The 26,859-nt window shown below is 37.8% G+C and overlaps 1 protein-coding gene across 4 annotated transcripts in view; it reads right to left on the bottom strand.

The window, feature by feature from the left end:
• insyn1 (inhibitory synaptic factor 1) overlaps window positions 1–23,299 on the bottom strand; it is a 99,259-nt gene extending 75,960 nt beyond the window's left edge. Inside the window, exons 1-3 of one of the 4 annotated variants that reach the window (XM_053499763.1) lie at window positions 22,846–23,299; window positions 22,010–22,361; window positions 20,801–21,729 (exon numbers count right to left, since the gene is read on the bottom strand). In XM_053499763.1, the coding sequence (XP_053355738.1) occupies window positions 20,801–20,944 (144 nt within the window). In that variant the 5' untranslated portion in view covers window positions 20,945–21,729; window positions 22,010–22,361; window positions 22,846–23,299. Of the gene's footprint in view, window positions 1–20,800; window positions 21,730–22,009; window positions 22,535–22,845 lie in introns of those variants that run through there. The other 3 variants (XM_053499764.1, XM_053499766.1, XM_053499765.1) reach the window with 3 other exon arrangements.
• Window positions 23,300–26,859: the final 3,560 nt, after the last annotated feature.

Below are 26,859 nucleotides of genomic sequence, written 5' to 3'. Positions count from 1 at the left end.
ACACAACAAACCCATGCTGGAAAAGAAAACGTCAGCTGCTTTCAAATCAAAATGGACATTTCAGACCAATTCTGTAGTAAATACACCTGGAATTTTTATTTTATTTTTTGTTGTGTTCATTTTTTTTTTTTTTTGGTAAACCTGTCCTGTACTCAAGTTCTCTTTTTCATCCAAATGAAAGCTCTCTATACAGTATACATGTACATCCCACCCCTAGGGGCAGGTATTGCTCTGCAGTAGCTGCTCATTAGCAGCAAACATGGTTCTTCAATGTGTCTTTGGCAGCTGATTTATTCTCTTTTCCAACTATTTCTTGGTTGAGTTAAACTTTTACAAGTTGACGGTTATGTAACGAGCACATTTGGATGGAATAATGTTAGAATATTGAGACTTGGTACATCAGCTTGATCAAGAACCTGATTTCGTCTTTGTCAAATGCCTCCTGTAAGATAAATCTGTGACTTGACTTCACTATAAAGGCCACTAAAGGCCAATCACAGCCTAAATGTGTACATTACATCATAAAAATATTTAACCTTAAATTTAATGCAACATAAGTATACAGTATAGCCATCAAACTACTGTATATCAAACTCTTGATATTTAGCTAGGCTGATAAGCTACTTCAGTACTTTAGTCTCCTACATATGAATATCGTTGAGTTACAAACTTTCAAAAATACTCGCGCATGTTCACTGGCAGGCGTTATTTCACATTTCCGGTGTAAATTGTCACATGCGTGCAACATGCATCCTCTGCAAGTACCGCACAAGCGCAGGATGTTTGGAAGCAAGTGTAAAGGTAGCAGTAATGAAGCTGGTACTGCTAAGAAGCATCACACAATAATACTGATAATAATGATAGAAAAATCACAAAAGTGAAAAAAATTTCGAAAAACGAGTGACGTGATAAGATGGTATTGCTCGTTCCTTTAACATGAATCGTTCAACCATTGAGACGATTCGAAAGAACGCTATGTGATAAACATGTGACATGTGATAAACATCTCTTAACATACCTAACTACAATATACCATGACTGCGCAGTTACCAAATACTACAATACACAAACTTTAAATATTAGGATAGAAATTTCACTAACAACAGATTTGAAGGATGATTGAAGCTTTCTTGTTTTTATATCGAATCTAAAGAAGATGCTTATTGTGTTACTGAATACTTTTAGACGTCATGCATCCATCAAACACTTCATCATGTCTGATGTACTTACTGTTTCAAAAGGAGATTCACCAAAATACAGAATTAAATCATGGAGATCTGTAGTGAAAAAGAAAAGTCAATTCATGTTGTATTTTTTTTTTTTTTTTTAATTCGGGTTAGGACAAATACACTGCAGTGTAGTGGATCTACAGGGTCTTGGAGAAGGAGATAAGCAGACGCAGAAGGCTAATCCTGTGGATTTTTCCCAGTGTGAAACTGGGCATAACAGCCTGCCTGCCATGAAGCAGAAAATTTGGAACTCGTGTATTTTCTGAAATTCATGATCACTCTTAACAAGGCGTTAGGAATGCAAATCAAGGATTTAGACAAAGCGCCTTGCATGTAAAGTTACACAGTTATGGGTAAGGTGAGGAGTGGGATTAGTAGATGTAGAGTTTTATTATATTCTATATATACAGTGGTGTGAAAAACTATTTGCCCCCTTCCTGATTTCTTATTCTTTTGCATGTTTGTCACACTTAAATGTTTCTGCTCATCAAAAACCGTTAACTATTAGTCAAAGATAACATAATTGAACACCAAATGCAGTTTTTAAATGAAGATTATGTTATTAAGGGAGAAAAAAAACTCCAAATCTACATGGCCCTGTGTGAAAAAGTAATTGCCCCCTTGTTAAAAAATAACTTAACTGTGGTTTATCACAGTTAAAAGTTCAATTTCTGTAGTCACCCCCAGGCCTGATTACTGCCACACCTGTTTCAATCAAAAAATCACTTAAATAGGAGCTACCTGACACAGAGAAGTAGACCAAAAGCACCTCAAAAGCTAGACATTATGCCAAGATCCAAAGAAATTCAGAAAAAAATGAGAACAAAAGTAATTGAGATCTATCAGTCTGGTAAAGGTTATAAAGCCATTTCCAAAGCTTTGGGACTCCAGCGAACCACAGTGAGAGCCATCATCCACAAATGGCAGAAACATGGAACAGTGGTGAACCTTCCCAGGAGTGGCCGGCCGACCAAAATTACCCCAAGAGCGCAGAGACAACTCATCCGAGAGGCCACAAAAGACCCTAGGACAACATCTAAAGAACTGCAGGCCTCACTTGCCTCAATTATGGTCAGTGTTCACGACTCCACCATAAGAAAGAGACTGGGCAAAAACGGCCTGCATGGCAGATTTCCAGAGCGCAAACCACTTAAGCAAAAAGAACATTAAGGCTCGTCTCAATTTTGCTAAAAAACATCTCAATGATTGCCAAGACTTTTGGGAAAATACCTTGTGGACCGACGAGACAAAAGTTTAACTTTTTGGAAGGTGCGTGTCCCGTTACATCTGGCGTAAAAGTAACACAGCATTTCAGAAAAAGAACACCATACCAACAGTAAAATATGGGGGTGGTAGTGTGATGGTCTGGGGTTGTTTTGCTGCTTCAGGACCTGGATGGCTTGCTGTGATAGATGGAACCATGAATTCTACTGTCTACCAAAAAATCCTGAAGGAGAATGTCCGGCCATCTGTTCGTCAACTCAAGCTGAAGCGATCTTGGGTGCTGCAGCAGGACAATGACCCAAAACACACCAGCAAATCCACCTCTGAATGGCTGAAGAAAAACAAAATGAAGACTTTGGAGTGGCCCAGTCAAAGTCCTGACCTGAATCCTATTGAGATGTTGTGGCATGACATTAAAAAGGCGGTTCATGCTAGAAAACTCTCAAATAAAGCTGAATTACAACAATTCTGCAAAGATGAGTGGGCCAAAATTCCTCCAGAGCGCTGTAAAAGACTCGTTGCAAGTTATCGCAAACACTTGATTGCAGTTATTGCTGCTAAGGGTGGCCCAACCAGTTATTAGGTTCAGGGGGCAATTACTTTTTCACACAGGGCCATGTAAGTTTGGATTTTTTTTCTCCCTAAATAATAAAAACCATCATTTAAAAACTGCATTTTGTGTTTACTTGTGTTATCTTTGACTAATAGTTAAATGTGTTTAATGATCAGAAACATTTTGTGTGACAAACATGCAAAAGAATAAGAAATCAGGAACGGGGCAAATAGTTTTTCACACCACTGTATATATTATTATTATTATAAGTATAATATGGTATTCAAAGGTGTATATAAAGTGAATGTTTATATGGAAATAATTTATTCAGGTGAGAAATTACATGTTTACTTTAAGATTATGGGAGCTTTCACTATCTCTGCTGGAACATAAAACAAATATTCAAACATTCCTCCTAAATTAGTCTCAAAGATATTTAATTTATTACATGATAATGATAATGACATTCTGACCTTTTTCTCATAATCATCTGCATTTTCCCTAAAAGTCATTTTTTCTATTCTGGTCTTAACTTATTTATGCCATCTTGGAAAAGTGCATCGGACCATAACTGATGCGCTGTGATGCTGTGATGAAAACAAACAAGAAAAAGCTTTCTGTTTTTGCAAGTGAATGATTTTGCAGTCAGAGCACAGTACGTCAAATTTCTACAGGTTTTGTTACTACGTTGCACTGTGTTTAACCTTCATATGTTTGTTCGCCTTTGTGAAAATGATGAGAAAACTGACCTTGGGCACTCCTCCACAATGCAATTGGTTAAATGGCCTTGGTATTTAATTCCCCCAACTGCTGCTAAGTTCAGTGCCAGTCAAAGCCGTGTGCCAGTAGAATTTAGCTCTTGTTTCATCTCTACTTAAAGAAAGCGATGCGGTGGTATCAAGCTGTATGAAGCTCAGATCAGAGTCAACACCATCATACTCTCCATGTTTAAGATCGCTAACTGGAAAAACTGAGACTTTTTGTCACATACTGTAGCTACTGCAGAAGGGGCATTCAAGTCAAACCAAGTCTTTTGATTGTGCAGAATAACAGAACAGTTATGAGAATGTGGAAATCACTTGAAGGGAGCTAAGGGCTTGTATGAGGATGTGGCTATACTCCTAACTGAGTTCTTGTAATCTGTAAATGGTGTTCGTGAATGCTTACATGTACAGTTGCCTCAGATGCGTCTCTTACGCAAGTTGCCGACAAGTTATCCATCAATTTTCGTGGATGTACAAACTTCTTTTAAACATTTGCACGCTAAGTATCATAACACCATACTGAGCTTAAAGACTTCTCTCAAGATGTCAAATCCTGGTTTGACTTGAACGCCCCTCAGACATTGCATTCTGGAAGTTCTAACATATGCGACAAACATCTACTGCTTTTACACCCGGTTTCACATTTATATGATGTTGAGATGTTAAATGGTGTTGGGAAATTGTGAATAAGGGAAGAAAAGGATCTTACAGACAAATCTAATCATAATTATGGAGTTTTTAGTTTTTTTATTAATATGTTTTTTTTCCACCTTAGTCAACAACTAATGTCTTATTGGAACGACAAAAAAAAACAACAACAAATAAATTATCTAAATTACAGAACCTTTAGATGTAAAGGTTAAAGACTGTATAAATACTGTATTTAAAGGCTAAAGACTGTATATGTGTTACAGATAGAATCTTTAGAAACCTTGCCAAATAATAACCTGTGAACCATTTAAATGCTTGTTAATTTATATTAACCTTTCTGACTTCATTGGTTATGAAATGATACCTGCAACATCATCAGAATATACAATACTCTGAAGCCAATCACCTTTGTTTTATAGCCTGGTACGATTAGTCTGGCATTTTGCATTTCTCTTGATGTGGAGCTCTATGGTCAGAGTCCAGCAGTCGTGCCATTTGTGCATCCTGACATTGCCACTGGGCAGAGAGCACAATTCTTTTAAAGCACTTGGGTCAGGCATCAAAATCGATTGAACATCGGCCATCATCAGTTCTGCAGTTTAATGTGGAGTCAGTACAAAGAGGCCATCTGTTACGCTGCACACACCCAGTTATGATTTTTATTTATAAATTATAGAAAAATCGGGTTATATAAAATCTACATATAAACATTGATATAGCGTTAACGAGTGTTAGCTGTCATAAAGGCTGATTATGTAATGACAGAGTTTTGACATTTACAGCATATGACTCTGACATACACTAAGGTAGAAAGCTAGTTGTCATATCAGACACACACATTTCACGTCACACCTTCTAATCTGATAAAATGGACAAAGTCTTAATGTAATATGTCTTATTTGTAATTATGCATGCATTTACAATAAATGTAATAGATTTAAAAGCACTGACATAAAACAACCATGTTGTTAGCAAAGGTTCCATGTAAACTATAAATATACAAGAATCAAAGAGTGCCTGTACCTTTACAACCCATTTATAATCTAATCAGTGTATAAATTCTTTACGGTAATGCTGAGAACATTGAGCATGTTTTATATAAAAAGACATGAATTGCATAACATACAGTATTGTGCAAAAGTCTTGAGCCAGCCCTCATTTCTTTATATTTTGTTTTAAAAGAACCAGACTTATATTTAATGTAATCTTGAGGAAGAGTTCTCTGGGCTTCTTATTTTTTTAAATATAAGTTTTTGACCTAACTATTTTTTCCCCGTTTTTCTACGTTATTTAATAAAATTTCATAACAAGGAATAGGGGGGCGGGTGTCAAGACTTTTACACAGTAATGTACATTAGTGCGTCATCTTTACATTTAATATAAAAACAAATAAACTTCCATCATACTGCATTGAAGGTAACTTCTAAGAGTCAAATTTCTTATTCTAATTTTTAAAGTTAGCATTTTGTAGTAACAGCACAGTCATGATATAGTGTAGTTAGGTATGTTATGGAATGTTTATCACACTGACTTTTAAAACTCTGTTTACTGTATATACTCCTTATAGAACATCTGGTTAAAACTGGGACACAAAACATCCTTCAGACTATCAGAAGGGTTAACATTTAGCTGGGTGAGAGTAAGATGCCAAATATGAAGCTTGGTGATCAAATTGTGTTTTTTTTATTTTTTTTTTATTATTTTAGTATTTATTCATTCATGCTAAGCAACTACATAATTGGGGTCATAATGGATAAAAACAATTTTATTAAATAAATTTTAAATAGCATTGCATAGGAATGCAAATCAAAATAGTAATGGTATGAGTGGGAGAAATAATCTATTCTCTTAAATCTATATATTTATATGGTATTATATTATATACAATGGGGCAAAAAAAGTATTTAGTCAGACACCAATTGTGCAAGTTCTCCCACTTAAAAATATGAGAGAGGCCTGTAATTTTCATCATATGCATACCTCAACTATGAGAGACAAAATAAGAAAAAAAAAATCCAGAAATTTTAGGATTTTAAAAAATTTATTTGCAAATGATGGTGGAAAATAAGTATTTGAACAATAACAAAATTTCATCTCAACACTTTGTTATATACCCTTTGTTGGCAATGACGGAGGTCAAACATTTTCTGTAAGTCTTCACAAGGTTTTCTGTTGCTGGTATTTTGGCCCATTCCTCCATGCAGATGTCCTCTAGAGCAGGGATGTTTCGAGGCTGTCGCTGGGCAACACAGACTTTCACCTCCAAAGATTTTCTCCAAAACTTAAAATGCTTTTTACATAGCCACTCCTTCGTTGCCCGTGCGGTGTGTTTGGGATCACTGTCATGCTGAAAGACCCAGCCACGTTTCATCTTCAATGCCCTTGCTGAGAGAAGGAGGTTTACACTTAATATCTCACGATACATGGCTCATGATACATAAGATCTTGCGTGGAGCCCCAGATCGAGGGAGATTATCAGTGGTCTTGTACGTCTTCCATTTTTATTTTTTTGCTCCCACAGTTGATTTCTTCACACCAAGCTGCTTACCTATTGCAGATTCAGTCTTCCCAGCCTGGTGCAGGTGGACAATATTGTTTCTGGTGTCCTTTGACAGCTTTTTAGTCTTGGCCATAGTGGAGTTTGGAGTGTGACTATTTGAGCTTGTGGACAGGTGTCTTTTATACTGATGACGAGTTTAAGAGGAGGACAGAGGAGCCTCTTGAAGAAGTTACAATACGAGTCAATACGAGAATATATATATATATATATATATATATATATATATATATATATATATATATATATATATATATATATATATATATATATATAAAATACCCTAATCACTGTAAATGTCCTGGACGTGCTTAACTGTCAACGCTTCCTCACTTTGATCAAAGCAGATTGTAAATGCAGTGTAGTTGTTTCTTTAATGGAGTTATGTTACTGTCAATGTCAATATCGACCAGCAGCTGCTGCTGATGGCTGGATTGTTGTAAAACATAATTAACACATTTTCTTTTGTCAATTGGTATAACAGAGAAGTACAAGATCAAAACCGCTGATGTGCATCAGCAATGTTGCAAAAGTATTTTTAAATATTGAACAAAGCAAGGGGTATTTACACATTAAACATGTTCGTATCCTTTAATTTCCATTACAGTAGTAACAAATAAGGTGTTTAACCCAATTGGAAAGAAATCAAATCATACAGGCATGTAATTTATTTTGATTCTCACTTATACAGTAAGTGTATTGTAGAGTATATGAATAAGCTTATACAAGGTTACTGCAGTTACCTTTGAAGATGTTCATACTTATTTGTTTGCAGAGTGAAAAAAGTTATACTTTTAGTATGTTTAGTTCATGTTTTCATGATTTCATCAAAGTTACATTTATGTCTAATGAAGTTCTGTCTTTTCTAGCACTATTTGCCTTGAGTTTATGGAGCTCTGGTCAGGATATTGTGCTCCTGCGGTTACTTGGTTGCCTTCATTCTTATTCATGTATCATGTGTGTTTTGTCTTACACGATTCAACTGTATCTGACCATGCATCCATCCCTGATGGGACGTAACACCAATATGGATGCAGCAGACATGTTTGGGTGCATGTTGAGAGAGAACAAGTTCCCAAAGTTATGGAATAGCCTTCCAAATACTGTAGTGTTTTGGGACTCAAGCACAGTCTCAGTGTTAAAGTCTAGGCTAAAAACCTATTTATTTACCCAAGCATTTTTGTAAATAGATTAGCCTTAGGTAAAGGAGCAGATCTGGGGGACTCATGGACGTAGAGTTTTATGGTGAACTGGTATGTTTGGTTGCCGTCTTCCCCACTCAGGTTTGTTGACGCTGAGGTGATAGGTTGCTTTACATCTCAGGAAGCCCTCATGTCAGTGTTTCCTTCTGGCTCTCCCTTTTTTGCTATGCTGTCATAGTTAGTCCTGCCAGAGACCCTGCTTGCCCTCTGCACTAAATATACATTCACCTTTACATACATTGTTCGACTGTGACTATACCTAACTGCCATCTCTCCATCTCTTTTGCTCTCTCCTCTCTCTCTCTCCATCTCTCCTTTTTCCTCTACCTATCTCTCTGTCGAGCTATACATGTCACTCCTGAGCTGCCTGTGATCCAGACCTCCTCTGCCCTCTGGACCTGTCTAACTCGTCCTGGAGTCCTGCTTCCGGCTGGAGATCTCGTTGCATGGATGCCCCGTGTGGTCTGCCTGGGATGCGTGTGGTGACTGTGGATGGTCCACTTTTCCACGAAGACGGTCCTGTCCTCGGTTGATGCAGACAGCAGTTCTCTGAGGACCTGTGACTTCCGTCGCTCAATAGTTCAGGACTGGAATTTCCTACAGTCTACCTGAGCCTCCAGGAACATACTGAACTTCCAGTCTCACATAGTTTTATGCAGATCAAGTCCTGCTATCCGTTTTTTACCCAAATAAGGATGGGTTCCCTGTTAAGTCTGGTTCCTCTCAAGGTTTCTCCCTATTACCATCTCATTGCCACTGTCGTCGTCGTCCTCGGCTTGCTTATATAAGGTCCCCGTGAGAAAAAAGATAAGCAGGAGTTTAAAGGACGCGCGTGGGTATCTGTCTTCCAATATTATGTTACCCATCAGAATTGCACCTCTTAAAATGATGCACATCAGTGTCTAATTTATGTTTAATAAGCATGCTCTATTTCTAATAGTACAACTGTCTTGTATTTGTATAGTTCTCACATCAGGGCATACTGTAGTGAGACTATCTGTCTTTGGCTGCTACAGCTTTGTCCTTTGGATCAGTTTTCACTTCATGGACCTGTTTAACCACTCATATTTACAAAAACATATTTCCCAACAAATACGACACACAACATCACCCAGACCAACATGCCCGAACCAGTTTCATCAAGAGGGAAAAAAAAAAAGCTCCAGGGTTTGGTTCAAATGACCCAAAGCACCCTAAGAGCAGTAAAAGTCCGTAAAAATAGTGTACACTGTGGAGACGTTTCTGCTGCAGCTGATGCACCTAATTTTGAGGAGGCACTTATTAAATTTAGAATTTAATTTCAGCAAAGAAATGGGGACAAGAACAAAGAGAAGTAGGTCTGGACAAGTAACATACATAAAGACAAAGAGCTGGCTTGGGGTTAGCTAAAGAGGAAACAGATTTATGATTTCTTTGATTTAAATTTGTTTATCATATTATATAGTTCAGAAATTATGGTTAGGTAACAAGATCAAGAGAACTATTTTATTCATTTATTTCTTTTAAATTGTCTTTTACTTCATCAGAAGGGTCCTTTTCTGCAGCCTAAACCTACAAATTGAGTTTGTAGCATAGTGCTGAGGATAAGACAGTATGAAGCGCTGATTTGGAACAAAGCAGGCAGTCAGATTTGGACACAGCAGTAGCACATGGGGAATGGGACAAAGGGGAACCTAGCTTACATCTGTCAAGGCAGTTAGTGATTTGGTGGTTGATAATCACCATCTGAGGTGCAATAGCTTGTTCTGTCTGAAAGATCATTAAATGAAAAGTCTTGCGTTATATGCTCTCAGCTCATATAACGGTTTAATCACTGCATTTGTTTTAGCTGCATTTTATTTAACACACTTATACATAAAAAGCAAATGTAAAATCAAATGTTTACATATTTGAAATGCATCAGGGTAATTTACATATCAGATTTAATAGGCTAAATTTTTCAACCATAAAAAAAAAACTGAAAAATAAATATATTTTGGCACCCACTCACTCATCATTTATACCGCTTAATCCTGTATACGGGATCTCAGTGGGCCTGAACCCCATCCCAGGAAACTTAGGGCACGAGGTGAGGTACACCCTGGACAGGGTGTCAATCCATTGCAGGGCACACACATACACACAGTCACTCTACATGTCTTAGGACTGTGGGAGGAAATGGAAATACCAAGAAAAACAGATTGCCAATACAAATCTGTTGCATAAATATGAACGTCATTGTTCCCTTTTCACACTTTTATTTGTTCATTCAGATGCTTTATCCTGGTCACGGGCCCAATCCATCTGGGACCCTTTTAATTGGTGTATTTTTATATACAAAATGCACCAAAATAAGGGATCAACTTTGGCATTCACATCAGAATTCATTTGACGAATGCACAAAAATGAATTGTTTCGGACTTGCGTAATCAAGTGATTATAAAAAGTGCACAAAATCCACTTTTTAACCCAGACTGCAAATTCAGACAGTCATGCCAGGTAATTAAATGAATGAATGAATAAATGAATGAATGAATGAATGAATGAATGAATGAAATAAAATACAACTAACTTAAATACACAAAACCACAAATAATCGAACTAAATCTTTTTTTTTTTTTGGTCTCAATGAATGGGTTTCTCCAGGCATTCAGAAAAAACATGGCATAAACATAGTAAAAGCGTTACATACTTAAAAAAAACTTAAATAAAACCTCAGTTAAAGCTACCTGTCTATCTTAAGGTTTTGCAATGGTTTGCCACTAATCATGCATTGCATTACTTAACACTAATAATTTCATTCTCAAGATATTGATGTAGTGTAGATGTTAGATTTCACACCAGCTAAAATTACAACCAGCCATCACTGGCTTAATGTGTTGCCACTTCACACCCTGAGGAAACACAGATAAACATGAAAAAAAAAAAAAACATGTAGCCTGATCTCAGAAAAAAATATAGCAATGAAGAGGTAACGCTATTTGTTCAGCTACGGCACAACTTTTTTTTTTTAATACAGACGATATTAAGGTTGTGAATATTTCTGTAAGATTACCAACATATATTGCTGTATAAACAAATTAAATACTCAAATATGAAATATTAGGCTGGGAATCCATTTGATATATATTTCTAGGAGACGTATTTGATGTAGTCTTAGTTAAACTAAATGACTAAGGCTCAGTGCAATGGCAAATGGCAACAAAATTTTCTCCTGGAAAGAACATTTTAACTCAGAGCTCCATCAAAGCTTAAAGATCAGATTTTTTTTTTCTGCTGCTAACATGGAGATGTGATTTTAGCGATCGGGGCAATCTGGGATTTTTGCATACTGCTGCAGAACAAGATTGCTTTTCACTCAATTCCACCATGGCAGACATTTTATGGAACTCAAGAGACTGGGAATCAAGGATACATGCACTGTAATGGGTCTCGGTCCTTTTTTAGCTTCCCTGGTGATGAGCATGCAGTCTCGGCTCCCAAGCCCAGGTTGTCTTCCTCCTGTGCAGGTGGAAGCAAGATATAACAGACTAAACTCTATAACAGAGAAAGCAGCAGCCTTTGATTCAGAGTTTAAGGCATCCTGTGGCTCTCCGTGTGCCCTGAGCTGATTCCCCCGGGCGCAACATTTCTGCTGGGCAAAACACGGGGGGTGCAGGATTTTCTACTTGGCATGCTTTCTCTGTCTGCCTGTATCCTCACACCCCCTCGATGCTGCTTGCTTTCTGTCTTTCCCAGACTGAATGTGGTCCACAGTGCTATGTGATCCGACTCCAGATGCATGCACCCTCAGTCTCTTGTTTGCAAGAACATGCCACATGCTGCTCATGGACTTCCTCGAGGTGGAACATTTTCCCCTTGTTCGCTCCATCTGCCACAATTTCTTGACTGACTTCTCTTTGTTCTTCTCATCCGAGTAACTTGCTCTGAAGAACATTGTGTTTTGACATTGCGTGCATACAGTATGTCTTACAGGGGGGCCATTGTGTTCAGTTTCCGCCGGAGTGTTTTGCTTGATTAAGATCTGAGGCGTGTCACCGATCACGGAGCGTTTATTGAACCAGAAGGCACTCAGTGTGAACTGGAACACATCAATTCTGGTGGCGCAGTTCTACAGAGCTGAAAAAACAACCTAAAAACCATCCTTGATCTATGTACTTAATATGCACTACACTTTAAGTGTGACACAGTGCCGCTATCTGTATCTGTGTCTGTTAAGTGCTCCAAATATATATATTTGAACACAAACCAGGCAATTTATGGGCTTGAAACTTGCAAAGAAATTACAGACAGCCTAGACCTTACAGACGATGCATAGATCTAAAATCTTAAAACTAGCATTTGCTATTTACTTTTTGTTTTCTTCTATTACACAGCCTTTAATCCTGACCTGTCTACAGCTGTAAAAATAAATAAATAAATAAATACAAAAAATCATTAAAAAAAATGAAATACCAACAGACGTGACTGATGAAAAATCTTCTATATACAAAACCAATAGAGCGAGCACTGAACCAAGCAGAAGGACAAACTATCAATTTTCTCTGCAAATTTACACTGGAGTTTGATGATGGAAGGAAATGGGCACACTGACAAACTGGGCTTTGCTAATTACAACAATAACCATTGTTTCACACAAAGAATTGTGAAATAGCAATAAGCAATAAAAAAAGACAATTTAATGTGAGTTTTCCCATCTGTTTCAAGGGTACAATTAAAGATCCAGTAGCCAGTTGCACCATCCGAATGCAAGTTCTCTTGTGGTCTAGTTTGATTGATAATATTCACTGCGTTTATTTTTTTATGGACTACTGCACCAAGTGACGATTGCCCAAGTATGTGCAACATCTGCCAAAACTACCAACCAAAACTAATTGGTTTAAAGAAAATTATTATTATTATTATTATTATTATTATTATTATAGATAATAATAATAGATTAGATTAATTAGATTCAATAGATTAGTAGTTTAAGGAAAGTTTATTATGGTCTGGGATTACCACATAGGGCCGGTTATTATGAAACATATTAATGTAAATTAATGCATGATAAACTGGTTACTCAGGTCTAATTGATATTACCAGTAAGACATATAGCACAATATTTTGTACTCACTAATAATGTCATTCTGTTGTTCAACATGTTTAAATTTGCATCCACTTCATTATCTTTTGTTACAATGGTCCATTACTTTTGTTGCATGAGAACTCAAACAGAACATAAAAAAAAACAAGAAATAAATGATTTGAGTCATTGCTTATTGGCAATTTTGAGAGACAGATCTTGATTGAAGAAATGTTACACTGAGAAAGACAGATGCTAACCAGTTCCCTGCATCTCGATCACGGGTGTAGCATTACCTGTACTGTATATGTTAGATTGTATTTTTGATTGCCTGTTGGTGGTGTAATGTTAAATGTATCTTGGTGGGAAAATATTTTATTTATACCACTTTAGTTTCAAACTACTGTAGTGCTATACAAGGAAAACATGTAACCTTGTTTTTTTTTTCCCTATCCCATTAGAGAGAAAACTATAGAAAATACTATTACAGTGTTTTGTATCCTTACAGTAGTAAACCTCCAGTATATTAGACTTTACTTTATAACTACAGAACTATAGTAAATACAGTTTATTATAGTGTATTAATTACTATAGTAAATGCTTTGATTTTATTAAAGTGTGTAGTAGTTACTAGTAAATACTACAGTTCAGTACATCATGCAGCAAATACTATGGTAAATACTATTTTACTACAACATTTAATAAGCACTTTACTTTACTACAGCTTGTTGTGAATTACTATAGTAAATACTACCATTTACTATGGTCAGTATTTTTATGTGCTCTATTAAGTCAAGCTATGTTTTGTAACCTTACTGTAGTAAAATTTCCATAGTAACTGTATTAAAAATAAAATAACAATTGTAGTGTGTACAAAATTACCATAGTAAATACTAGGTATTTACAGAGTGTATTGATTACTTTAGTAAATACTACTGATTACTACAGCATGTAGTAATTGCTATAGTAAATACCAAAATGTATTACAGTAAATACAGTAGTAATTACTATGGTAAATACTAGAGGTTACTACAGCATGTAGCGATTACTGTCGCAATCACTACAGTTTATTACAGAGAAATATTACGGAAAATACTACTGCTTACTACAACATGTATTCAATTACTATAATAAATATAATAGTTTAGTACTTTGTGTAGTAACTATAATAGGAAATACTACTTTACTATAGAGTGCTGTAATCACTATAGTAAATACTACAGTTTACTGCAGTCAGCATGTTTACATGAGCTATTAAGTCGGGCTATGTTTTCTAATCTTACTGTAGTAAAATTACTATAGTAAGCTATATTTAAAATACTTCCAACAGTAAATATTACAGTTTACTATGGTATGAAGTAATTAGTGTAGTAAATACTAGAATTTATTACAGTTTGTAGTAATTACTATAGTAATTACATAACACTATAATCAGACCATACTGTATGACATGACTCACTATGTAGCTTGAACACAAGGAAGCTAAAAAGTCTGTACCCCGATTTGCAAACAAATTTCCTGTATGCTCAATAGGTACGACTGCCTATAGATGTCTGCATGTTTATAATTCATGTTTGCGTCATTTTAAAATGTTGTGTGCCTGAGCACTACTGTATTCTTAGTTGAAGCTCCCGTCAAGTATTTTTGACCTTTCAGAAAAATGTTGTATCTCAGAACTTTGACCTTTTCCCACCTTGAGACTCAATAGGTCCAAGGTTTTCTGTACATGCGTTAAAGTGTTATTAGCGACTATGCTTGGTCCTAGGCGTGGCTGAGAATCTAATGGTTTAGAGATAATTGCTAGTACATCACATACATTATTGAGTTTTTAGCTTTCTGTCTTGACCATTCTCTCTCTTTCGCTCATTTCTAAACAGTTTATCAACTGGGTTCAAGTATTGAGAGAAGGACTATTATTTAAAAAAAAAAATATTATTACTAGTGCTGTCAAAATTAGTGCGTTAACGCATGCGATTAATTTTAAATATTTAACGCATAAAAAAAAAAATTAACGCAATTAACGCGGTTGCAGTTTTTTTTATTTCCTGTTGTGGCCGACGTGTGTTCAACGTGCAAAGAAGTATGGATAAGACCAAGGAAGGACTTTTAGACGGAAAGTTTCAGTATAAAATTCTGCCGGATGGTTCTGTGGATAAAACAAAAGTAATCTGTACATTTTGCAAAGCCGAATTTAAATACCAGAGAAGATTCGTCTTTGACATATCACTTAAAAGCAAAACACCCCACCGAAACAATCTCTACAGGGCCTCGCCAATGTAAATTGCATTGATTGTTTTGAAATTCAAATGACACAAATGGCACATACCTGTGTTTTTATTTCTGTAATAAATATGGCTTTCAAGCCAACAGTTAATTTGGAGAATATTGATGGTTTATTGCAGGTATGTTGTTTACATGAGAAAATCTGTGTTACAAGTTAAACAAAAATTCCAATAAACAATCATATTTGAATTTAATTAGTTTAATTGTCTTGAGTTTACATTAATTATTTACATTTACATATCCAAAAAGTTTCAGTCTTTTAATTGTGATTAATCGCGATTAATTGCAAAAAATTGTGCGATTAATTAGTTAATTTTTTTTAATCGATTGACAGCACTAATTATTACTATTATTATTATTTTTAATAATTACAAATCTTAATTTGTTTCAAAATCCTGAAATCTTTATGATAGCTTGAAGGATTATTATTTTTTTAATCTTTCTCCATGCGAGTTCATCTCAATGAGTGGTATAGTACTAAGAAAAGAGCCACATTATGTACTTGTTAATGAAATATATTGATTATTCAATTTCGGTTTAACTACTGCCTCCCTTTTGAGAACATGTTCATTGTAACAATGACAACAATTACTTATCATTTAACCACAGGAGGCTATTTCTCTTTAAAGATATCATGCCGTACCTATATTCTCTTTGGAGATACAGTATCATGCACACCTTATTATACCGATAGATTTAAGCTACATGATGTACTGATAAAAAAAGTCATTGTACAGTAATTCACATACCAAACTGCATCCTCACCAAGAATACTTGAACCAAATCAAACATGACTCAAGTATTCCCAACTCGCAACTGCTCAGCATTATGCAAGTGGCCAAAGAACGAAACAGCTATACTGTGCACATCAGTGTGACCATCAAAGTTAGTGAACTTCAGATAAAAGCGCAAACCCTTTCAGCAGCTGCTTGTTTTTTTGTTTTTTTTAGCTACTGTCAGCGGGTTAGCTCTCACAGAGACTGCCTGATCCAGGAACAGTGCCCGAGCATTGCTGATACCTATGCTTGTTCTGCAAGGTCACAAATAGCACACAGCCTACAGAACAAACTAGTCAGCTAATGTTAGCTTGCTCGATTTATGCTCTGGGGGTAATCTCACAGCACATGGCATGCCTCTTCATGTGTGATAAATGTGGCAGCCCTCTCTTTGTCTCTGTGTTAATATACAGTATGAATAGTTTGACAGCAAAACGAGATAACTCCATTTTTCGAGAAACAAGTCATTTTAAAACAAAACAAAAAGCATAACAGATGATAGGGTGATAAAAACATAAATGGTAATACAAGGTTAAAATTGTCTTGGTTATATCAGCGTGATTTTTGGCATGGTGATCGGGTTTTGCTGTGAATTCCAACAGAAACACTCTTAGCTGTAATATCCCCAAAAGAGATACCAACTCCATATCAAAGTGCAAGTATTTGGATACAATTTCATTGTATTCCCATGCAAAATTGAAAATTACAGAAAAAATACTTGCATGGCAGGAAAAAAAAGTAGCATATTAGATAAGCGACCACTTTTTAGACCAAAAAAAAAATGGAAGCTGTTGGAAAGAAGCAGTCAAAGTCGTCAGAAGAACCTGGGGTGGTTCTACAGGATGCCCAGTAAAACTTAGCAGCTAATTTCTTTATAAAACTGCACAAATTGTACCTACTTCTAGGCATTTGGCAGACGCTCTTATCCAGAGCGACTTACTTTTTGTTTTTATTTTATTATACATCTGTGCAGCTAAATATTATGAGCCTTGCTCGAGGGCCCAACAGTGGCAACTTGGTGTTTGTCGGGTTTGAACCTAAGGAACTTCCAAACTGTAGTCCAAAGCCTTAACCACTAAACTACAGTACCCCTATCCTACCTGAGAGTAAGGTAGCATTAGTTCGCATGTGTCTAAAGCTTTTGCACAGTACTATATGCTATATCACTTAACATTATGCTGACACCTGACCCTGACCTCTAATAAGGAGTTTCCTCTTTAAACCTAGAACAGCCTCCACTCTTCTGGGAAGGCTTTCCAGTAGATCTTGGAAGAGCGGATTTGGGCATTGGTGTCAGATGAGAAGCCCTGGCAATGCACTGCACTCTGCATTCCAGTTTATCCCAATGATATCATTCAAAAGTTCCTTTTATACTATAAACTCCTTATTCACTGTGCTTAGTTGAACCACAGATGCAAGAAGACTTGAGTAAATGTCCCAGACTCCTTTAGCAAAGCAATAAATAATAATAGAAGTTCCAGGATTGACCTTTAGATATTTGTGTTGCAAGTGGCTGTAAGACACTGGCCAAATTAAGCTCTCGTAGTGTGTGTGTGTGTGTGTGTGTGTGTGTGTGTGTGTGTGTGTGTGTGTGTGTGTGTGTGTGTGTTGCAGTAGCAGTGTAGCAAACATCAGTAGATTTCTGCCATGTGTGAGATTGCAACTCTTCCAGAATGGCAGGCTTGATGACTAACTCCCAACTGCTTGTGTTATTTTATGTAAGTTACCGGCTGAGTTGCATAAGTCTTTTCTCTCACTTTCGCTCTCTCCTACATACGCACACATACTTCATTTCCTTTAAAAAATAAAAATACAGAAAATCATGGACATTTAGGTCAACAAGAATCCAGCCATGCTTTATGGCAGGCATTAGGTCAGCAACAGAGCAACAAGTCTTTAATACGGACTGAGATGCCCAAGTGAGCTTCAGTAGCCTTCCCGTGCCGCATACACTAACTTAAACGCACACTTGTATAGCATTACGCAAATACGTGTAATACCAATCTGTTTATATGCATGCATTCATTTATCACCGATTTATCTGACACATGCGATGCATCTTACTCCTCATCTCGTATGGGAAAAGATTAAAGATTTTATGGAACATTAGCAATCGGGACAAGCGATCAAATTCTGAACAAGCAACCCATGGCTGAAACTGCAGTCAGGATGATGCTACGATGTCATCACCACTACAGCAGGCGGTATTTGTCAACTATTTCTCGAACATGTTGTCTATTTATAGTGCTTATGCATATGTGAAGTGGGTGCGTCTGCAGGACAGTGGCTAGCTCTGGGGTTTATAAATAGCTGGAGCTAGCATTATTTCCACTGCTTGCCTCCGATGATCATCAATCATGTTAACGTCTGGAGAGTGAGAGTGTCACGGCTGTGTTGTACAATGCGCTGTAGCGTGGCTTTTTCCTCTCTTGACTGAAACACACTCCGGTGAAAGGGATGATGGGATGCAGAGGGGATCAGTGTGACAGAGTGGGGACATGGAGGTCCGGCTGCCTCAGGGGGTCCTACGTGAGGCTGTGCGGTGGGCAGGTGATGAAGCGAGCGGGAAGGATAGATAGGACAGCGGAATAATACAGATATTGCAGATAGAGGTGAGATTCTGAGATACTTCTTCTGAGAATGCACTCTCTATCTGTCTCTTTCTCGTCTGTTTCATGAAAGAGGGAGAAAGAGAAACATACACACAGACTCGCTCTTTTTTATTAAGCTATACAACACCTCGCAGCGAAGGACAGGACAGAGTCTAGGACAAGCAGATCTTATTCTGACATTCAGGGTCAGACATGCTTTGTTTTTCTACACGCACACCCAAAACCCAGATTATTATTTTTTTTTTTATCTTGAGTAAGTTTCATCAAAGACAAAAAAAGGAATCCTTTCATTTTGTGACTTAAATAGCATAACTCAAAGACTTAAATATGCACATGATGCCTTCTCACACAAGGCTTACGAACTTTCTATTCCATAAATGTTATTCTAACACCTCCATCACAGCTTTAAACAAACACTCTCACATCTACTTATCGCTTTCTGTCATGCGTGAACATACACACTCATGCTCTCTCTCTCTCTCTCTCTCTCTCTCTCTTTCAGCTCAAACATAACATTGAAACAGACACACAACATATTTGTAGCTTTTTCCCCCCACACATACAAATACACACAATGGAATCTTTTGATCTTGTTTCCATGGCAGTTGGTAGAATACAGTAGGAATCCAGCTGATAGCAAAGCGCTTACATAATGATTGCTGTGCCAAATCCTACCTAGCACACCTCAATGCTCTACCTCCCTCTTCCTATTGCACATCGTTCCCTGCCTCACATTCCGTCTGGTCTAAAATCCAAACCGTTTCAAATCCTGTCATGCGGTCAGGTAACGAAATTAATCTCACCATTATATATATATCAAACGCTCACATTTTCCACACCCTATGAGTCCACTCTTCCACCAACAACCCTCTAGCCATCCCTGGAAAGATCAGCAAAGTCACAAAGAGAAAGAAAGACAAATTTCATTATAGCTGTATAGGCAAGCTGTACTCCTGATTCTACCCAGCTGGCTATGTAATATCAAGGAACTATTGATTGATACCAGTGAGACACCAGTGTTCTCCCCCCAACCAAACATACATCAGTCTCACTAATTGAGCTATTGCAGAAATGTTACGATCTAGTAACATTACCTGGAAATTAGGGTTAAGTGGGTCATATTTGTAAGGGTGCTCAGGGGGATTAGATTTGTCCATAGGACAATGTACAGTGGGGAAGTAGTTTCCAATCTCTACCTTTAAGCACCTCTATTCAAACAGAAGGATAGGTGGTAAAAAAAAGCAACTAAATAGTCCATTAAAAAAAATAAGCTCTGAGCCAGGTTAGACATCCCCTGATTTTGGAAATTCTTTAAGTGTGGTTCATATTTTGGTTTGTTTGTATAACCCAAGTGGAGTGATCACTCAGAATTCTCAAGTCCTGGAGGACCCCCTGCCCTATACATCTTAGAGCTTTTTTCAGCTTCCAAACTTTTTTCTGAGTTGACTTGGAAAACACAAAAATGTACAGGACAGGGTCCAGCAGGGTCAACCAGGACCAGGGTTTGGAACCTTGGACCTAGAGGAGTCAACATTTGAACCAGGTGTGTTAGAGCAAAGACCAGAAAGAATTATACAATACCAAGCTACTCCTGGACCACATCTGGGATACACCAGTATACTAACAAAGCTTCAATTAATAAATATTTTTCCAGTCTGTCAGACTTTTCTACTTTGTGTCTCCACTGCTTGCAAAGTCTATGGTGGTGGAATTTTACAAGGTGATTAGGATCGAGTTGGTTATGTGGATACGCCTTTAGCGTAGAAGTCTTCAAAAAATTCCAGGCATCCAACTTTAACATATTATTCTTACGACATGGAAAGTTTTACAGCTTATATGCAAGATCAGAACTCAAATTATATTATATAAACTCCCAGAACCCTTAGAAATTCCAAGCAGTCTTACCTCCCGCAGCTCTTTGGCCACATCTTTGAGCTCTATGAGAATGCCTTCCAGCTGCTCGATCACCATCTTCATGTGGCTGCGGATGCGCTCTCTCTGGCTGGGGATCTCAGAGGGTTCCTGGGCAGGAGCTCGACTCTTGGACATCCTTCACAGGCGGAGCTGGGGCGGGTGGGCGGAGGGCTGAGCGCGGGGGCAGGCCGAGCCGCGGCCCATGTCTGGGGCCACCAGGAGCCGCAGTGCTACTGATCCGATCACTGATCCGATCTCGGGCTCGGGCCACGCAGGCAGGCTCCAACATCTTAAAAACACCTGCAGAGCCAGGAAAGCTGGTGGGGCCTGGGCACAAGCCTCCTCCTGCACAGCACTGTGGGATGTCCAAGAGCTCCGCAGGAAGAGGACAGTAGAAAGGAGAATGTAGGTGTCATTTAAAATGTCTTAAATCCGAAAAAGTGCAGAAAGGTGCAATCCAGGTACTTGGATTCTAAGACAAAAAAAATGCAGTAATGTGGAAGGAGAACTATTTTTTACATCATGTATTTCCGACAATGTATGCCTTTATGGACTAAAATCTGTTGCCACTGTCTGTATAATAATGTTACCCTAAGTGTAGGTGCTCCCAAAGATCATATTCAGATAAATAGAGGGCTAGTGAGAATAAAAGAGGCACTACGATTGTCAGTGGTCCACTTTGAACACCCACACAAAATTCCAACCAGTTGGACCCTATTTTTGAACAAAGCTCTGCATCAGAAATTATTTTTGCTTTTGAATGGCTGGAGAGGCTTGTAAGGTTTGCTTACAAATTCCTGCTTCATTCAACTAATGTCTTTTTGTATAAAGAGATGTAAAAGGCAACAGATTCCAGTAGAGGAGATTTCCCAAGGCGTCCTGCACACGCCTTCTTTAAGCAGAGAGTGGGTTTAACAGACCTAAACCAAACAGAGAATACTGGCGGTCAGATTCAAGGTTAGCTTGTATTATATATATATATATATATATATATATATATATATATATATATATATATATATATAAAAGCAGCTAGTCAGGTGTTGCAACATGCAACCATTTATCATACATTCAAGATTCAGATATGTCCTTCTGAATTTTAAAGAAAGAACTGCATGCTTGTCTATGTGTAGGTGTGCATTTCTGCAATTCCTGTACACAGTGTATTACCAGCAGAAGAGCAAGAAACATAATACTCACAGTGTGAGCCCTCTGAGGATGAGTATGATGAAGACTTTTTGGAAAATTACATGTGTATCCCACTCCAGCCTTCTTAAGCACCATTAGCATGTCCTTGATCCAGAATCTCTTCGAACGCCTCTTCTCATGGTGACGGAATTGCGAATTTCCGATATCTTTCTCAAATTGTTGCTCGATTCAATTCCGTCTAAAAGTGAATGACATCCATGTCCATGTGGAAATTGTTTCCCTGGGGAGAAGTGCGGTTTTATTTATTTATTTATTTATTTAGAAGTGGCCAGAGAAGGTAAATCCCATGTCTGCTTCTCGAGGGTGATTAAGAGCTGAGGACCATTCACTCGTCACATGGCACCTAAGGAGACACGAAGGAGAATAGTTCATCCTCTTTCTTTTACTCCTTTGGTCTATATACCTATCTATCATTGCCATACCTTTACCCACACTATCTCACTGATCTCCTTCAGAAGCAACTACCCAACTTTTTTCCTGCACTTGAATGGTGCATGGAAGGCAGTGTTGCCTTAAAGATAAGAAAAAAAAGAAAAGGAAGAAGAAAATATCACTGCCTTTTGGCCTCAGACAGAAAATAAAATGTGTCCTAACAGAGCAAGCTCAGGTGAAGACACAAACAACTGACCTGATCTCTGCTCTGGTTACTGGCCGAAGCCTAATTCTGCCTGCTTCTTCCAATGAGCGCCTTACCCCTCATCCTGCCAGCACTGTTGCAGACTACCTCATTCTGTCTGACACTCACACACATGCACATGCATACACTCATGCTCTTTTCTTCTCTCCTAGTCTGTTTCTGTATCTTTTCTACACCCTCCCTCCCATACCTCTCTGTCTTTCCAGTGAGCAGAAGAATTCCATCCATCAGCAAGAGGAGAAGAAGAAGAGGAAGAAGAGGAAGAAGACAAGGCACAAGAAGAAGGAGAAGAAGAACAGCAGAACCCTGGGACTCCCGTCCTCTAGGAAGCTTGTGTTGCTGCGGTGACGGCTCTTCCAGGGTGTTGAGGCTGCCGCCGCTGACTCCGTCTCTACGGCGACGCCTCCCCTTGTCCGTGACGACAGCCTGGGTCTGAAGAAGAGATGTACCCTCTGCCTTTATGTGTAAGCACTGTAGCTCACACGCACACATAGATACCCACAATCATCTTCTTTCTCTTCCCCCCACTCTCTCTCTCTCTCTCTCTCTCTCTCTCTTTCTCTCAGTCAGTGTCTCTCACTCAACACTCTCCCCCCCGTCCCTTCCTCGCCCCCTCAGTCACTGGCGGATGCGGGTTGCTAGGAGCAGGAGTTTATCGAGTGGCTCAGGTGGCTGCCAGAAACGACTCTCTCTCTCTTTCTCTCTCTGTCTCTCCCTCGCTCACCAGTCGTGATGGGAGGAGCTAGAGAGTTTAAACAGACAGCAACTGCTAACAGTATCTGTTGAGAGCACAGACTCTCTCACTCGCTGTCTCTCTCCCTCTCTCTCTCTCTTTCTCTCTCACACACACACACACACACACACACTCTGTCCCCTCCCTGCCTCCTGTTATCCTGAATTCCCAATTCCCAATCCACAATCTGTATCTGTCTATATCCCAAATGACATGTTTTTCCACAATAGTGTAACATATGCTATTCAAAGAACCTCGTTTCCAAACATCTTTTAGTGTATAAACTGTATACAGGTCAGTTTATTAGGTACAATCCTATTACCCGCTTCAAATATGCCTGTCATATACTGTAGTTCACATTGTAGTTATAGGAGATATGAGACAATTGAGAATTTTAGCAGTGGTCTTATTGGCCATCCATCAATAAATCAATTAAATTGATTGACCACGATCATAGACTGTGGAGAGGCAGGACGACACTAATAATTACAAAGCCACCAAGAAAATAAAGTCAAGACTGACCCTTTGATTAGCTGTCATGTCCACTGCTTTTCCTCTAGTATATATGTTAATAAGAGAAGCATCATGGGGCAGTATGATTCCCACCCCAGTGGGTCTATTGATAGCAATTCCTACTAGGAAACCACAAGGTCAAATAATATTTTTAAAGCAGGCAAATTAATCAGTTAAAACAATATATATATATATATATATATATATATATATATATATATATATATATATATATATATATATATATAGTTGTATATTTTGTCGCAATTTCATTGCAAAAAAATATTATTATTATTATGTCAGTTGTCATTACATTAAAATTTGACCATGCCATTAAAACTTTTGGCCATTATTCTATACACAAGGGTTAGTCAAAAATTATCCGCACTCTAGCTGTACAATTTCTTTTAAATAACTTTTTAAAAAGTTATAAAAATATTTACTTTTGACATAAATGAGTATGAATATACATGCACTTTGTCCATCTGTCAACAACCTTTTGTATTCCCTCATTAAATAATGTTTTAGGCTGAGCTCCATATTGTGCAGAAATGCATAATGGCACCATGTACACCCTCAGACCACAACAAACAAATCACTGCTGCTCTTCTTTTGTGCAATTTCACAGTTACAGATAAACTGATATAACACATTCACACATGCACAGCAGTGACTGGAGATACAGTAGCTTTGAATGGAAAGTGCTGATAAGACACGGCCAACAGAAGTTTTAATATAACTGAATTGTGCATGATTTTTGACTCACCAATGTATATACCAAATAGTCATACGTTATGACATCACTTATATTGAACAAGTGCCCCATCGTGGCATAGACTCCACTGGACCTCTGAAGGTGTGTTGTGGTGTCTGGCACCAAGCTCTCAGTAACCGATCCTTGAATAGAGAATTTGGAGGACTGAAACATATTGTTGCGTTCCTCAAAACATTTTTTGCAGTGTGTCTGGGCACATTGTCCTGCTAAAAGCAATCAGGGAGAAATGCTTCTATTCAGTGTTATACTTGACCAGGAACAATGATAAGGTAGGTGATATATGTCAAAGTAATATCCACATGAATGGCAGGACCCAACGTTTTCCAGCTGAATATTTCACTGGATATCAGCATCACCTTTTCTGGCTTGCCTTTTTTTCCCCCATAGTGCATCCCTTCCACAGGTAAGTGAGGCACCCACACCAGTTTCTTAACATTTATAATGTAAAAGAAAATGTGATTAAATTGCTTCCATTGTAGTCCAGTCGATACTTAAGTGCCCATTGTACTTTAGGTGCCTTTAGCAGTGGACCATTTTGTTCCTTCCACATACCATAATACACATTGTATGTTTATTAAAAAGTACTTGCACTCTAATTGTGTTTTTCTCATGATCTGGTTGTAAGGATACAAAATCTACATGTAGTGTCTCATTGTTCTTAGTCTGTTTTGTGTGTGTGTGCGTGTGTGTGCATGTGAGTGTGTGTTAATTAAAGCTTTATCGATCGGCAGCCAGGAAACATCTCCTGGGTTCATTCTCCATCACCAAAGGGAAATGTGTCCCAGTGGCTGTGTTCTGGGACTCTGTGAAATAAGCCTATCAGCTTTTCTAAGCCGATGCAAATGTACGTGACTTTGTATATGTGTGTTTGTGTCTGTGCATGTGTGCATTTCAGAAGGAAATATCTACATGCACCCTCTTACTCTCACGTGCGTAGGAAGAGGCAAAATCAGTCCTATTCACACTTAGTGCTAAGCTACATTGAACAGATGTGGGTCTTTCAGGCGATGCTATTGAACCAAACAGAGAAATCGAGTTCTGATGTCCTTGGGAGAGTTTCTGACTTGGTTGCTTGTGTACATCCTGTTATTCATTTATTTCTCACAAATAATTGCAGTCACTATTTCATATTCATTTACTGTCTTATGCGACCCTGATTGGCAAACGTTACTAGTTAATATATACTGGAAATATCATTTGTCTGTAGAAGGATCGCAAAAACGTCAATATATACAGCATTCTACATTTTATATACTATACATATTCTAGACCACTGGAGATGCTCCAGGAAATATTGACCCACACTTAATATTTCTAACATGGATTTATTGCATCCACCAGCTTATGGCAAAGTTTTGCAGAACACAATATCTTTCTTGCATGTCTCCTTTACAGGTGAACCTACACACAGAGAAAGATCACAGTTTGTTTGAATCTGAGGAATCACAAACATTGTGATCAAGAAGCCTATCGTTACATAAGCCAACATTGCGGCTTTAAACAACTCCTAATATAAAAAACATGCTAAAATTTATTATGCATTTCCTACTTGCTGTTCTTTCCATATTTTTCCATATTTTGTGTTTGCCAGGGCTTTAACACGTCAATTACATTTTCCTCCTAATGTGACCCCATATAAGGAAACTCGGGCTTGTCGCTCAGCTCTGCTGTTCTCTGGACATGGCTTGACAGTAGCTCATTTGTGCATACACTATGTGTTAGGGATGTATAGTCTCTGAATATGACTAATTTATACTAAAGGACCAAATGTGTGCTAAACAGGTACTTATAAGGAGCACTGTTTATTTTTGTTTGTTTGTGCAAAATGTTTACAAGGCATTTGGATAGAGACTGTGGAAGGTGTACATAAAAAAAAAATGGGATACAATGGGATGCAACAAAAAATTGCATAATCAAGAACTTTTATTTCAGCCTAGGTAAGACAAATGTCAATTTGTTAGGTTTATATAAGTTTTTATATGTTTATCCATAACAGACTTCTACTTTATGCTTCTCCAACGTGATAGCTCTCCATCTTCTTCTTCAACTCAGATTTCCTTCTCACATGGTCTCCTCAACTCATGATTCCTCCAAGTTCAGCAAGTGATGTAAACCCAACATGGCTGTGCATAGTATCGGCAGTAGATAAAGTAGTACAACTTTCATTTAAATTAGTTAATATT

This window comes from Clarias gariepinus, chromosome 7, assembly GCF_024256425.1.
Source record: "Clarias gariepinus isolate MV-2021 ecotype Netherlands chromosome 7, CGAR_prim_01v2, whole genome shotgun sequence".
Lineage (NCBI taxonomy): Eukaryota > Metazoa > Chordata > Actinopteri > Siluriformes > Clariidae > Clarias > Clarias gariepinus.
Note: the sequence above shows the minus strand (reverse complement) of the source record. Positions and strands in the feature narration are given on the sequence as shown.